A 15,505-nucleotide genomic window follows, 5' to 3' on the forward strand; every position below is an offset into this window, starting at 1 on the left:
CACGAGCATCATGCTAGGGAGAATGAAGACAGTCCCACTGTACTTTGCAAGTCTACACACATTCCTGCTCCCCTAGACAGTTTTTCTCACCTTCACCCTCCTCCAGCCGCCAGCCCCTTCTCCATCCTTTTTCTCACTCATCTTCCTGTTTTCCTTATAGATAATTGAAGATTGAAGTAATTAAAGAGAACTTTCACAGAATTCCACTTGCTCATGTATCTTACTACCTGTTTCTTTATCTTAGACTCTGCCTTCCCTCTTGTTGCCATCAGCAAACGGTCCTTGCTCCTAGTCATCAGAGCCAGCATCTTTGTCTTAAACTAAATCCCACCTTGTCTCCTTGTGCACATTGCCCTGGCCATTCTCTCTCTTCCTGTCTCTCACCAATTTCTGCCACTCCCCCCGCCCACCCTGCTTTATATTGGATCTTTCCTACCAACATAAAAACAGTTGTTATTTTTCCCTTATGTAAAAAAAAAAAAAAGAAACCAACCATCCCAATCCCCCTTGCCCTCCCCCTTCAAACTACCACTCCAGTTCTCTCTGCCCTCATAGGAGCATCCCTCATTCCTCAAAAACTGTTCCCATTTCCAATTTCTGCAAGGTGGAGAGGTAGCTGAATCAGTGCTTTTCTGAAATCTTTGTGGTTTTGACTTTTACCTTTAGAAGCAGTCGTGGCCATGGGCCAAAAGCACAGCTTGCCAACAGATGAGGATTCTGTGTTAGAAGAACTAGAGCAAAAGAAACCATCTAGTCAAACTTCTGAGCTTCCTTCAGAGACTTCAGGTAAGTCAGGAAACAAAGTGGCCTCTTTGAAACCACTTAAACTGGGAAAGACGAGAAGGTGTTAGAAGACATTGTTCCTGGTTATAAGGTGGTAGTCATCAGGACCACTTAACCAGATCTTGTGTTGATTAGGCAGAGTCATCTTGTTAGATATTTTAAAATTATCAGTGCATCAACCTAAGACAACTCATCCAAGACAGCCATTTACTGTTATATCCTGTGTTGCCTTAGGCAGGTTATTTAGTTTCCTTATATGCAGTTAACTCAGTTCTAAGATGAATGAATTGGTCACGTGTTCTGTCACTCCTTGCTAGTTACAGTTGGCTCCATGGCCCAACAGCTTCAGCCATTACCTAGGGGCTTATTAGAAATGCAGGATCGTCGGCTCCTCCTCAGGCCTTTGTCATAAGATGCATTTTAACAAGTTTCCAGAATGTAACAAATTCTTAAATACACTAAGGAGCCTAAAATACTTGCTAACTTGAAAGTTGAATTATTCAGTGAGCTTCACACGGTTTTGATGCTAAGCCAGAAGCCTGTACACGTGATTATCAACTTTATCAACTTAGTGATTCTTTGTCTACTGTTCTGTGACTGTGGTTAGAACATGCACTTGGGGGCAGGGACCAAGACTTAGTTCACTTGGAATCTCTACTGCTTTGAACACTGGCTAGCACCAAGTAAATAAATATATGACTTTTAAAATGTTGTTTTAGTGATTTAGCATACCATTAAGGATTTCTCAAGTCCTTGTGCACATGTCATGCTAAGACATAAGTTCCCAGGCATGAACTCCGCAATCAAAGATGTATATAACAATTGAATTAAATAGTATAAGAGAGAGCACCAAATAGCTGTGGATTAATAGCCAAGTTAAATGATGCTGTGAATTGCTAAAGCCTAGCAGTTTTCAAGAAAAACAATAATTGGCCTGAGGTATATTAAGTAAATGGTAGGATTTGGAGGACATTGGAGGGATAAAGACAAGAACAAAAGTCACTGTTTTAAGTATTTTCATATTCTTTGAAGTCATTCATTGCATCAGACTTGGCAAGAGCTGTCCTAGTCTGCTCTCACTGAGTCTCTTTCCAGGATCTTGGATCCATACTTCATTCATTAACTAAGAGGCCAGAGGTGGTACTAGCTGACTTCCTGAAACTTTTCCAAGGATGCTCACCCTAATTGTTCTAATTCATCACTCTATTTTCATTATGTATATATCTCTGTCTTTTGGGAAGTACCTTTAGCAACAGAACATTGAAATTTAACACATTTGTCTTTCAAAGTAGGAGGCTCTGGTTCTGAAATAGTGTGGCTGTTTCTCTGGTCAAAATACTAATTCAGTAACTTTTGTTTTTCTTCTTTTTTTCCCTTTCTTTTTTTTTTCTTAAAGTAGTATAGTTCTGTTCTTCTGGTCTGTTTCCCAAGTAATTGGTATAATATTGATAAGTAGTATAATTTTGGTGACAGACTATTAGAATTGTAAAATCATATGTATTTCATTCAGTTAATCAATGGGAGCAAAAGAGGAGCTTACCATTGTTATTATCTTGGGAATTATGTACCTGTTAACAATAATTACAAATAAGGATCAGTTGAGATTTATAGGTATTTGGGTGTATATTATACAGTTCAGAAGATCTCTGTTTGAATTTCTTTTCTCAAGTTTCAAATATTTTGTAAATCTGTTTTGCAGGAAAAAAAAGTCTTCACCTGAGATGATGATCTTGGGTCTTTGTTAAATATGTGTTGATCCCAGTTAAGAATGAGAAATGTTTTGGAAAAAACTTTTCCTAAATGAATCAGTTTGTGGGTTGGTGAAAATGTCACTATTTAAATGTCAGTAAATGGATTTTTAAAAAAAGAAACAGTAACGAGGGATTTTCTGTTTGGAATTTTAGCCAGCTTCATGTATTGCAGGTACCCCTCCCACACAAGCCAAACCAGCGTACAGACCCAGTGACCGCAGGTCCGCCCGGCCCACCCGGCCCAGGCCTTCCAGGGTCCCTCCTGAGCTGCTGGGAGGCTCTTCTCCATGGAAGACTCTTGATCCTGGGCTGGGCCCTTGCCCTTTGTCTGAGCTGGGTTGGGTTTCTGGTTCGTCTTCCTGTGGTGAGCCTGGGAACCAGAGGAAAACTATTCATGGTGACTTCCTTGAACCTCAGAGGGATCTTGGCAGGGAGGCCTGGGATATAGAAAGCTCACCAATGATGATGAAGAAAAAAAAGAAGAAACCAAAGCAGAAGAGGTATTCTCAACCCCGGGCTGGGGGACCTTGGGATGATGACAATGGAGACGAGACTAAAGGTTATTCCTTTGCCACTGACTCACAAAAGTCAGCTGTGCCCCCCAGCCAGCCCACCACTGTGGGCACAGAACATGGACTAGTGTCCAGAGACGACTTGAAAGGGGTATGTGAAACTGATTCCAGAGAAGCCAAACTGGTGGCTGAGAGCTTTGTCTCAGACAGTCTAAGTATTCCTTCACGTCCTTTGGAAGAAGCCCCGAAAACTACGGTAAATTCTCAGCCCAAACAGAGAGTTGAGGCACAGGTGAAAGGTAACAAGTCAGCACCACAGGGCCAGGAGAAGAAATTGCTGCAAGATGAGTGCATACTGCAGGCTGCACCCCACCTCCAGACGCCTGCAGATGAAAGCCAGACAGTCCGCTCCCTCAGTCTGAAAGGACCCCTGACAGAGGTTTCTTCACACAAAGTAGAAATTCCTTTGGAGGTCAGACCCAAAGAGAGTTGCACTCCCATCATGAACCGAGAGGCTGTGGGTGGAGTTTCAAAACCCAGTGCAGCAAAAGAACTGCCTGCTTCCATATCCACTGTGACAGCAGGTGATCCATTAGGAAATAGTCTAAAAGAAGGGAATGATGAAAGTAAAATGACTGAACTGCAGAATGACAAACAGAAAGAGTTTTCTGAAGGAGCTGAAGAGGTTAAAGAACTAAAAAAGGAAAGTGTTCCCAAGCAAAGACATGAGAACAGCATCTTGGCTTCTGAGCAGCTGCAGGACACAGTGTTAGCTCAGGCCCCTGGACTAGGGAATGAACCATTTAAGAGGATGGCAGGTGATGGCAAAAGCAGGAAGGGGAAGACAAGTTCTGGGAAGGTGAGAGCAAGTTCTGGGAAGGTGAGAGCAAAGTCTGAGCCACCGTTCCTTGCAGATAGCCAGGACAGCAGAGCTGTCTTTGTGCCAAGTGGGAGGATGGCTACTGGGGCTAAAAGCGAGGAGTTGGGGCTGGATTCTTCAAAGCAGCCAGGGACTGTGGCTGCGCTTACTGAAGCAATAGTGATGGGGGAACCTAAGGAGATGATGGACCCTAGGGTGGCGAGCACCTTGCAGGCATTGATTCCTTTGGGAAACGGGTCAGGCATGATTCAGGCTTCCAGTGCTAGAGCAGAAAGAGGCGCTGTAGCCACAGACATGGGGGTCAGCAACCAGAGCAAGGAGGAAAAGTGTCCTTGGATGGGTCATGAGGCAGCTCCTTGGATTTTTGAAAAGCCTAAAAAAAGAGGCAGTGAAGGCAAAACCAAAAAGTATAAAAATAATTATTCCACACAGCCTGCTAGAATGGAGAGGAAGGAAGAAATCCTTAACCCGCCTTTTGTAAGGAAGGATGGGGTTACCGATAGTACTCCCCATCAAAACAAGGAGTCGGAGCCTACTGTCCCTTTGTGCTCACATACCTCAGATACACCCACAGTGGAAGCAGATGACCAAAAGGGTAGAAATGTGGAGGCTAATTCTTTTGAATTTGGGGCTCTTGGCGGAAATAAAACAAACACAGGCAGGGATTCTCCTATTACTGAAATGGCTACCAAGATGACAGACGTGAGTTGCCAAGACCAAATCCCGGGGGCAGGATTTGTTCCTTCAGTCCTGGCTGAGGAGAATAAGACAGATGTGGCCAAAGGACACACTGCAGTGGCTGACAAACCAAGTAAAAGGAGTAATGATGGAAAAAGCACAAAGACTAAAAATAGTTTCCCTGAGAAGCACACTCTGGAGAATAAGATAGATGCAACAAAAATACATGTTCCCATGGAAACCATAGGGGACCACAGAATTGAAGGAATGGGCTATGTGGACGAAAATAGCAATATTACATTTACCTGCCCCAGAACTCCACCAGGGTTGATGAAAAAGTCAGTCCCCCTAGAGGCTCAGGAACCATCAGCCTGTGAAAAACCACCCACTTCTACTTCTCAAGTAGTAAAGGAAAGTGATTCATTTCCAGGCACCTTGACAGAAAGTAAGCAAGAGACAGCTCCAGCCCAGATTCCCAAATTATTAGAGGTAGATAGTTACAGCAAAGAAGGAGTCCCAAAGGAACAAAGACCCGAGGGTCCCTCTGCTGTTATGCCCTCTATGAGCACAGGAGGAGTTGCCTCAACTCTGACAACAGCCATAGAAACAGTTAACAATCATTCTAACTGTCTTCAGGATAAAGGTGAGCTTGCTGGTGCCATGAAAAATGAAGCAGGGAGAGATGGAGAGCATGTGATAGGAGACTCTGAGTCCACGCCCTGTGGTGCCTCAAAGCACTCAGTAGAGGAAACCACAGAGCCAGCAGGGGGACACCTTCTTTCTGGAGTGCTGGCAAACGAACCCAGCCTGGCAGGTGAGGTCAGACGCCTAGAAGCATGTGCAGATAGGAGTAATTTCCCAACATGTCCAGTAAACAAAGAGTCTGAGCAAGGTTCTGCTCCAGTTTCAATTCCTCACCTACTGGGAGACAAAGCACAAAAGCCCAGTTTCTGTGAGGACCAAAGTACTGAAGGTAGAGATTCCAAGGGCCCAGATAATTTGAATAAGGAGGTAGATATGACTCTCTCGCTTCCAGAAAGTGAAAAGGATAAAAAGGATAAATTGGAAGAAATCAGTCTGGATTCTGACATCAGAGAAATGGCATATGTTTCCTTGGCACCACCAGAACTCCAGTCAGATGTCTTAGATGGCAAAATTGAAGTGACATCTTCAACAATGATAGATGAGTTAGTAGTAACTGCTTCTGAAGCTCCTCAACTCCCAGAATCCAAAGGCAAGATCTTGGAGGCACCTAAGAAAATGACAGAAAAATCTGAATCAAAGGCTCTGGGAGAAGGGAAGAAGGAAGATAAAAGCAGAGTGGCCGAACCCATGAAAGGCTACATGAGACCTACCAAGTCCCGAGGACTGACTCCACTTTTACCAAAATCTACCATCCAGGAGCGAGAGCGATCCAAGCAACTCAAGTCCAGTGGTATGCACCTGCCGTGGGGAAATGTGTGTGCTTGTGGCTTTTGGTCAGCATCAAAAAGGCAAAGAGCTTGTGCTTTGGTTTCATTGACTCTAATCATCCTTGTTAACCGTTAATTTGTTGGCATGAAGACCTGTAACTGCTAATTACGTGTTTTCTGCAGCCAAGGCATGCCTTGTGTCCAGCTTGGGAGGCTGGTGACCTGGTTGCATGCCTTTTTACCCAGCACTGAACCTTGACTTTCAGGGGAAGTTGAATTTCAAACGATGAATTGTTTAGCAGGAAGCCTGTCACCATCCACAATATTCTCAATTAAACAACAAAAATAATGTACCTCCTATGTGTACAGCCAAATTTTAACCATTATTTTGTATAAGGATTCACAGGAGGAAAGAAAACATTTCATGTCCAGCTGTGTTGGGGATTTTTTTTTTCCAGTATACGTATGTAGCTTATGCCGGTGGGATTCAATATCCAAATTGCTTTTGGAGTAAATGGAAATGGAAGGCCCTTTATGGTAGCCTCCAACCAGATTGGTAGGCACAGACTTTATATATTTGTGTTTCTCATACTGGGAAATGATCTCTCAATGATGGAGCTGTATCTGTTTTTGTTATTTTTTTCCCTGAAAAGTATACATCTCATCATGGCCTTTGAAGTTGTTCACAGCCTACAAACGATGCTGTTTCTTAATCACTGTTTCCTAGCTTGCATGAGGTAGCTACTAACTCCAGAAATGAAAACACGCTGGTTGGCCTTGGGGTAGCCAGTTAGGTTTTTGGAGGGGCTTCATCATGGGATGGTGTTCTGCATGGTATGGACTTGTTATTTTGGGTAGAGCTTGTGCTTTGCATGAATTTGTACCCAGTAAGGAATGTGTGTTCTGTGAGTAGAGAATGCTTAAACATTGCTATTTGCCTAAGACATTCTGATCTTTTCCATTTTTGTATCTTCTTTCTATTAGCTACCCTATTGTCAAGGCCAGAAATGAGAATGTATGTAAAGTGCTTCCAGCTTTCATTAAGATTCCCAGCCCTCTATCTGGTTCATTAGTTGTAGCTTCTAGACCCTTTCTTTTGTTTCAGCAGTAATTAAAAGATAACATGTTAAGTTTTCTGAAACGTAGGCATCTGTTTTAGCTCAGAATTGCTGGAAAATGTAGAGGATTTTTCTGATTGTTGAGGAAACAAAGCAGGTGCTACAAGACTTTTGGGCCCCTCCCTTGGCTAGCCACCCTCAGAGACATGTGTTAGGAGTAGCTTTGCAGAGTGGCCAAGGAGGCAGTGATTTATCTTGGACAAAATATCTTCTCTAGATTTTATCACACCTTCTCCCTAAGGACAATCTATCCTTTTTTTTTTTTTTGCTAATTAAAACTTTAGTAGGTAAAATTAAAATTCTCAAAAATTAATTTTTGAATAGGCTAATACATTCACATGGTATAAAAGGATATGCAGTAAAATGTAAGTCTGCTTCTCTCTTTTAAGCCCCATCCAAGTTTCTCTCTGCAGAGGCAACCAATGTTTAGTGTCTTACACAGCCTTCCAGACAATTTATGCATAAAGAATCAATGACATGTGTTTCCTGATTTTATAAAAGTGAGATATACCATGCATAATGACATGTACCTTGCTTTGTAAACCTAATTATTTTAGAGCTCTTTATAAATCAGCAAAGCAAGGGGCCTCAGTCTTTTTTTAAATGTGTGCATGTGTGCCAAGTCATGTCCCGCTCTTTGTGATCCCATGGACTGTAGCCAGGCTCCTCTGTCCATGGGATCTCCAAGCAAGAATACCAGAGTGGGTTGGCATTTCCTACTCCAGGGAATCTTCCCAACCCAGGTGTAGAACCCGCATCTCCTGCATTGGCAGGTGGATCCTTCACCACTGGCACCACCTGGGAAGCCCCCTTTTTAAATAGCTGTGTAGTATTTCATTGCATGGAAATAACCCTAATGTATTTTACTACTTCTTTATTGATAGATGAATAGGTGTTTTCCTTTTTTTTTTCCTATTAGAAACCAGGTACATAAACTAATCTTGTACATACAGAATGTCATACTTACGTATATACTTTTAAAAGTATATCTATATAATAAAAAGGGGCTTTGAACACCTCTGGCTTGAAGAATATGTGTTTGTCATTTTGATTGGTGTTGCCGAAGTTCCTCATCGGGCCAGAGCTGCACCAGAGCTGTTCTCCACCCTGATCTAGACCAGTACTTGTTCCCCTGTACTTTCTCTAATAGTGTGGTTTTTCTTTTTTGTTAGGTGTGCCAACCTAATAGGTTAAAAAATTTATTCTTGGTATAAGTTTATTTTGTGTTTTACTTCTTAAATGACTTGCTTTGTTATCCAGTTTATGAAAGCTGTATCTACTCTGAGTTTATAAAACATTTAAATTTTTCACATTTTTAATCTTTCTGATCAGTGTAGAATTTGCTTATTTGTTTCTGTGTCTTTGTTTTTTATTTATGAGATGTGAGACACAATTAGTTGATTTTCCTACTGTGTTGGGGTACTGTAGCTCCCTCTGAAATGCCACCTTTGTCGTGCTCTAAGTAACACAGTGTGGCTTAATAATATATTTTAATATCTAATAGGTCTAGCCCCACATCTCACTCTATTTTTCACAGTTTTCCTTACTATTTTTGCTTATTATTTCATATAAACTTGACAGTTGGTTCATAGTTTTGCAGGGGGGAGTCAGTCAATCTTGTTCTTGAAATCACAGTAAATGTATAGATTACCCTAGGGAGAGTTGTTGTATATACTGAGATTTTCTATCCAACAACATAATACATGCCATGTTCAGTAATATCACACGTTGTAAGTTTATGTGTTTTCATCCCTTGCTGGTATTTTGATATTTCCTTTGTGCATATCTTGTATATTTCTACTAAGTCTTATTTGAAGGTGTTCAGAGAGCAGGTGAATGTTCCAGTGCACAGAGTGTTGAGCAAGGCTGTGCTCTGAGGCAGGGGACTGCATTGGAATGGGGAGTGTCTGGGTTTGTCCTGGGGAATGGGGCAGGGTGACCCCTTATGCCCAATCACCGTTGGTTCATGTGGGCTCTGATGTTGCATGCATAACTGGTAACAGACCTGGTAACAGGGCTTAGTAAATTTTACTTTTTACTTAGTAAATTTTACTTTTGTTCTTCACTTTGAATCATCTCCTGTGGTCAGATGGTGTTACCCATGGCGTTCAGGGTTTGAACAATGTGTTATTAGAGGTATCCATAAAAATAATAGCAGTTACCACATGTTAAGTGAGTACTAAGTGCCTGGTTGTCTGCAGGTAGGTAGGTGGATAGTCATGTACACAAACACGTGCACTCAGCCTACGGTACTTTGAATGATTCTCCCCATTTTACATGTGAGAAGATGGAGGCTTCCCATGTTATGACTGTGGAGGTCATGACCATGGAAAGGTCACACAGATAGTAATATGGCAGAATAGAATTTGAACTCAAGTCTTTCTGACTCTCAGGGCCATGCTTTTCTCATTCTTGCCTCAGAGGAACCTTCTAGAAGCTTTAGGTTCTTAAAAAAAAAAAAGGGTGAAGGTTGATGATTAGTAATTATATTTTTTAAATTCTAATACCTAAGTTGTATTACTAAGCACTTTTCTAGTTGGAAAATGGAGACACATCATGAGGACATAAACTGAATCAGAATCTAATTTAGGATTAGAATCTAGGTCTGTCCAGCATTTTAGTCTCTAAGCAGAGACTGTGTTTGATTTATTCATGTGTTCTCCCTAATACCCAGCATAGAGCTTGACTTTATATATATGATGCCTAATGACAGTTTTTGAATTATAAATGAGTTACCTTTTACTAGGCTTATCTTCTTTGGAAGTAGAGAAAGTAAGTATACTGCTAAAGTCTCTTCCAGCGTAATGATTCCTCTCTTTTTTCATGCCTTAAGTTTAGGGAAACTTCAGCAGAAGGTTCCTTTGCATATTATGCATGTTGTTCTAAGCAGGGAACATTGAGATACTTTAGGAAATCTGAGATCAGCTTGTCAGAAAAGTTCTTTGGGGACTGTGTGTTTTGTGTAGGGGGGAGCTATTCTGATGGGGAGATCCTTCCTGGATTCTAGTGTATCCAGTGGCTCTACAGTAGGTGCTCCCCCAGAAGGAAGCCAGGGAGAGCTGGGCGTGGGACAGTTATCACAGGTCCATAGATAGGCCCTTCCCTTTGCCACAGTGAGAGCCTTTTCTCCCTTTTATCTGGCTGCGTTCCTTTTTCTTCAGTTTGTTTGAGCCGACCTACTGTCTTAGAACAGTTGGGAATATCAGTTTATGGTAGGAAATTCTCTTGGTGTGAAACTTGAAGTAATTTATAAACACCATTTCCTAACAGTTTCAAGGCCCTTGTGCATAAACAAAATATGCTCAGCAGATGAAAAAATCATTTGTAATCTTAGAGCTCACTACAGTCTTACAACTGGAGATGTGCCCATTTGAGAATATCTTAAATGTAGTGCCATTTGTGAAGTTTCCTAATTGCCTTCTTCCCACTTTCCCTCTCATTTTCTGGCTTGTTTTCTTTTTACTCAGTTCAGTTCAGTTCAGTCGCTCAGTTGTGTCCGACTCTTTGCAACCCCATGAATCACAGCACGCCAGGCTTCCCTGTCCATCACCATCTCCCGGAGTTCACTCAGACTCACGTCTATCAAGTTGGTGATGCCATCCAGCCATCTCATCCTCTGTCGTCCCCTTCTCCTCCTGCCCCCAATCCCTCCCAGCATCAGAATCTTTTCCATTAGTCAGCTCTTGGCATGAGGTGGCCAAAGTATTGGAGTTTCAGCTTCAGCATCAGTCCTTCCAATGAACACCTAGGACTGATCTCCTTTAGGATGGACTGGTTGGGTCTCCTTGCAGTCCAAGGGACTCTCAAGAGTCTTCTCCAACACCACAGTTCAAAAGCATCAATTCTTCGGTGCTCAGCTTTCTTCACAGTCAAACTCTCACATTCATACATGACCACTGGAAAAACCATAGCCATGACTAGACGGACCTTTGTTGGCAAAGTAATATCTCTGCTTCTGAATATGCTATCTGGCTTGGTCATAACTTTCCTTCCAAGGAGTAAGCGTCTTTTAATTTCATGGCTACAATTACCATCTGCAGTGATTTTGGAGCCCCAAAGAATAAAGTCTGACACTGTTTCCACTGTTGCCCATCTTTTTACTAGCTACGTATTAATGAAAGTTATTGGGAAGTTCTGTATGTTCCATAATTTAAATCAGTTATCATTTGTTGAAACTTCCTGCATGCTCAGTTAAACTGTTTTAATCCTTGAACAGTTCTGGGCTACCATTCGCCTTCTTTGAACATCTAAATGTTCTAGGAAATGAGTCCAGCAAATATTGGTTATTCTACTTTCAAAGGAGTTTCTTCCCCTCACACTCCCTCACCACTCACTTTTCTTTACCCTCTGACTGACAGTAGCATTGGAGGAGTCACACAGCAAATGAAAACCGAAAGTAACTTGCTTCTGACTTTTGGTGTTGTAGGTATTTTTACTTCTTTAAAATATGCAGTGGTCAGTAGAGGGGACTTCCATTCTTATTTTTACCTGTGACATTAAGTAGGTCATTCAGCCATGAACAGACTAAAATTGCTGGTTTTTAAGCTGTTTAGCAATGATGGTTATTTGTTTAAGTTTAGACAAAAATCTGATCGTCATATAAACATTGTCTATTGCTCTGCAAATAGTGGACAGGGAGAATCCCAGGGACGGGGGAGCCTGGTGGGCTGCCGTCTGTGGGGTCACACAGAGTCAGACACGACTGAAAGCGACTTAGCAGCAGCAGCAGCAACATGAATTGGATGTTTTAGTATTTAGTTCATTCATTGAACAAACATTGTAACGTATCATTACTCTCACATTCTAAGGGTAGATTGAGAAGACACATCCTTTACAAGAATGTGTCTTTACAAGCCTCAAGGATTGTTGAGTAAGGAGATAACACATAAGTTTTATTCTAGTGAGAGAAGTTCTATAATAGTTTGAGCTATGGGAATACAGAGCAGAAAGTAACTTAAGGCCTCTTAGGAGAGCAAGAGAAAGCTTCCTGGAGGACATGACATTTTGTGGGTCTAGAAGTTTGAAGAGCTAGTAAGCAAGGTATTCTCTGTATCTTTTTCAGGGAGGCTATGCCTGGCTCAGTATTCAAAGGCCTGGGATTTTTCAGTTGTACTTCTTCAAGGACTTTTATCTATAAACATTTTAATACTTTGGCCTGTTAAATGACAAAAATAATGCAATTTAGTATTGAACTTGATGTCCTTAACTTAAGGGAGAACAATCCATAGATTGGGGGCGTACAGTGGAGAGCAGTGAACTACTTTTCCTGAGAGATTCTGAGCAAGAGTGAGTTTTATAGAGCATTATAAGTGGCAACTGGGGGAAATAGGGCATGACTGGTTTTTGAGGCCTAGGGTTTCCTTATATAAGGCTGGCAGGTCCTGTTTTCTAGGGTAAGGTGAACTGGCTGAAGCTGAGTTGGAGGATTGTGTTTGGTGTGTTTTAGGTTTGACAGGTGCTTCCCTTTTCAGCCTGACTTAGATTCAGGGGTGATTGAGGTGGCATCCATTTTGTGGATCCTGGTAAACTACCTTTATCAAAGGTCATGTAAATCAGGTAACTAGCTTCAGTTTTTTCCTTCTCTGCTTCCCAACTTTTGAGAGTTAATCAGGAAGAATCATGATTTTTTTGAGTTAAACACGTACTAAGAGATGGTTCTAAAATTTAGTAGAATATGAATTTGAAATATGTTTGCATACATGTGTATTTATATATAAATACAAGCAGCCTTTACTTCCAGGTAAGAAACTAGATTGCAGCTTCACAATCTTTAGCTTTGATTAGTGAAGAATGTCATCCATCACTGTAACCAGTAGACTTACTGACTTCATTGTAATGATAATTTATTAGAAATTGTTTCCTGGAGACAGTAACTGGGAACATTTGGTCAATCTGGGAAGTAGTTTTGTTCCCTTGGTAACTGAAAGAATGCAGAGAAACCAGTTGTGGAGCATATCAAAACCAAGGCCTTGAACGGGTTGAGTACAAGCTCAAGACAAAGGGCAAAAAACCAAAAACGTCTGCCAGGGAATCTGCTGAGATCAAGCTGTGCCAGCGCCCTTGAAAGCTTGACAAGTCATTATACAGTCTGATAAAAGAACCGTAGAGGTTACCTTCTGACCATACATGCGAGAAAATCCGTGCACTTCCCTCAGACTCAGACATAATGGAACTTAAAAACCTTCAGCCTGAAGGGCATTCCGAATCACCACTTGTCTAGATGAGTTTAATGATGGGAGAGATCAGGCCAAATGATAGAAGTCTGTGAACGGAATCTGTCCGTTTCTCCTTGAGCAGAACTTTTTTGCGAGCCTACTTAATATGTACCCAACACTGCTGGGCACCTTCAGAGCAGAGGTGGACAGATCTTATTCCTGCCTTCTAGAAGCTTCCACGAAAGGCATATAAGGAAAAGATTAGGCATATTAGGAAAAGATTAGTTTCCAAATCCTAAGAAGAGGTAGGTAGGTCAAGTATATTCTATGACAATATGAAGAATTCAGTTTGGGAGTTGGAGGTCTAGGAGACTTTACAGAGGAGGTGACATTTCTGTGGGTTCCGAATGAGGAGAATCAGAACCCAGAGGCAAGGAATTCTAGTGGCAGCTGAGCCTAGAATTTATGTCTTCGCGTTCTTGAGCACATTTCTTTTTGCCTGGGCATGCTCATCCTTTTAAGACTTCAGGTTCCTCATTCGCCTACGTGATAAGCTATCACAGTGACCGATGAGGCTTGAGGTCCTTGACACAGCTGCCTCCTGTGGGTGAGTGTGCATTCGTGAGTGAGACTGTGTCTGTAATTCTGAATTGGACTAGGGACTGACAGGGCCTTCCTCAGATTTTACTAATTATTCTGTACTAGGTTTTTCTCTTGATTTACCATCCAGGTAGCACCTCACTGGGAGATGAATAAAGCCATTCATTCTTGTTCCGTGTGGTCTTTTCCTTGCTATGTACTGCAAAGCAGTCGTGTAATGAAACTCTAAGCCACTCTGTCCCCTCCCTCTTGAAAAGCCTCTGGATCCCCGTGTTTTCTTAGTGAAGCAGGAGGACCTGCTTGTTCACTCAGAAGCAGCCTGAAGGGATGCTCTCACAGTTCTGAGAGCTGTAACAGGACACCAACGTGAATGTAAGTTCTCTTGAGAAAGCAAAATAGTAACAGAAGATAGCTAAGGAATAAGACACACTTTCCTCATGCCTTTAAAGACAAAATTTGACTATGTTTTGTCATTAAGCCTGTTTGTAACCTAGGCTCGTCTTTTGTTTTTCCCATTGGTGGTTAGAACTATGACCCTGTTGGTACCACCTGCATTTTTTCATTTTATTATACCTCTTGCTCGTTTTTCCTTGGTGAGAGCTTTGCTGTAGCGTAAGGTGACTCTATTTTATTGCCAGTGCACCTTTATTGTGCTTTTATCTATAATACCCCTGAGCTCCTTAAGGTTAAGATGAAGGATCAGTGTATATGAGTTCAGATTGTGTTCAGAACAGAGGTCAAAGTCACATTTTTTCCAGCATTGCGACACTGCCTCTTCCGCCCATGAACATAGCCTGTATCAGGTACTGACGTTAATGCAGGAAGCATGTTAGGCGTGGCTCCTGCACTCTAGTTGGGAACTTGAGAAAATTATATGAAGGGTATGAATAGTAAGCAGAGAAGGCGAGTAATGGAGACAGATGCTCCAGTGAAAGAAACTTTCCTGGGCTGGCCTTGGTAATCTCTCATTTTATAGACCAACAGTAGAACGATCTTAACTTGCTCTTTTTTTCTAAAAACATTATTTAAAAACTATAATCAGATCATTGCAGTCGATGGCAAATGGCTTTTAAAAAATCCATTTTAAAAAGAAAAAACAACTTTTCTTCATCTTAGAAAAAGACATCTCTTGTGCTCTTGGTAGGATATTTCACAATATCCTATGTTAGTTCAATTAGGGACTTACAGGCCAGGCAACAAATCTCAGCTTTGTTCAAGGCAGAGTTTGACCTATCTCCTTTCAGTGTAACCTTTTTTCTGAGACTTTTTTCTCGTAGTTCCCTCAGTCCTGGATATACAGTTTGTAAACTCAAAGCTCAGGATAGCAGAGAACTATACTGAATTACATAGGGGCAGTGGGCTCTGGTGGGCCACAGATTGCCAAGATCCCTACGTGCTGGAGGTCCAAGAAAGATGAACTGCTCCAGTGTGTTCCTGTGGCAACTCAGTGATCAGCAGGCCAGAAGGAGCAGGGTTGGTGCAGGAAGGAGAGACACAGCTCGTCCAAGGAGCCAAGAGGGAGCAGGGGCAGGAGTAGAAGTATGAGGGACGTATTGTCACACAAGTGTCTTACAGCTGGGATACATGTCGCCAAAGAACTGATCACAGAAACCTTT

The 15,505-nt window shown here is 41.8% G+C and overlaps 1 protein-coding gene across 27 annotated transcripts in view; it reads left to right on the plus strand.

Annotated features, from left to right (window-relative positions):
* The window catches only part of MAP4 (microtubule associated protein 4), a 151,641-nt gene that overhangs the window by 109,794 nt on the left and 26,342 nt on the right, over nt 1–15,505 (plus strand). For 17 of the 27 annotated variants that reach the window (XM_024982375.2, XM_024982377.2, XM_024982380.2 and 14 more), the window contains one exon: nt 667–786. In XM_024982375.2, coding sequence (XP_024838143.1) covers nt 667–786 — 120 coding nt within the window. Of the gene's footprint in view, nt 1–666; nt 787–2,706; nt 6,040–15,505 lie in introns of all 27 variants that reach the window. The other 10 variants (XM_059880097.1, XM_059880098.1, XM_059880099.1 and 7 more) reach the window with 1 other exon arrangement.

Source organism: Bos taurus, chromosome 22 (genome assembly GCF_002263795.3).
Source record: "Bos taurus isolate L1 Dominette 01449 registration number 42190680 breed Hereford chromosome 22, ARS-UCD2.0, whole genome shotgun sequence".
NCBI lineage: Eukaryota > Metazoa > Chordata > Mammalia > Artiodactyla > Bovidae > Bos > Bos taurus.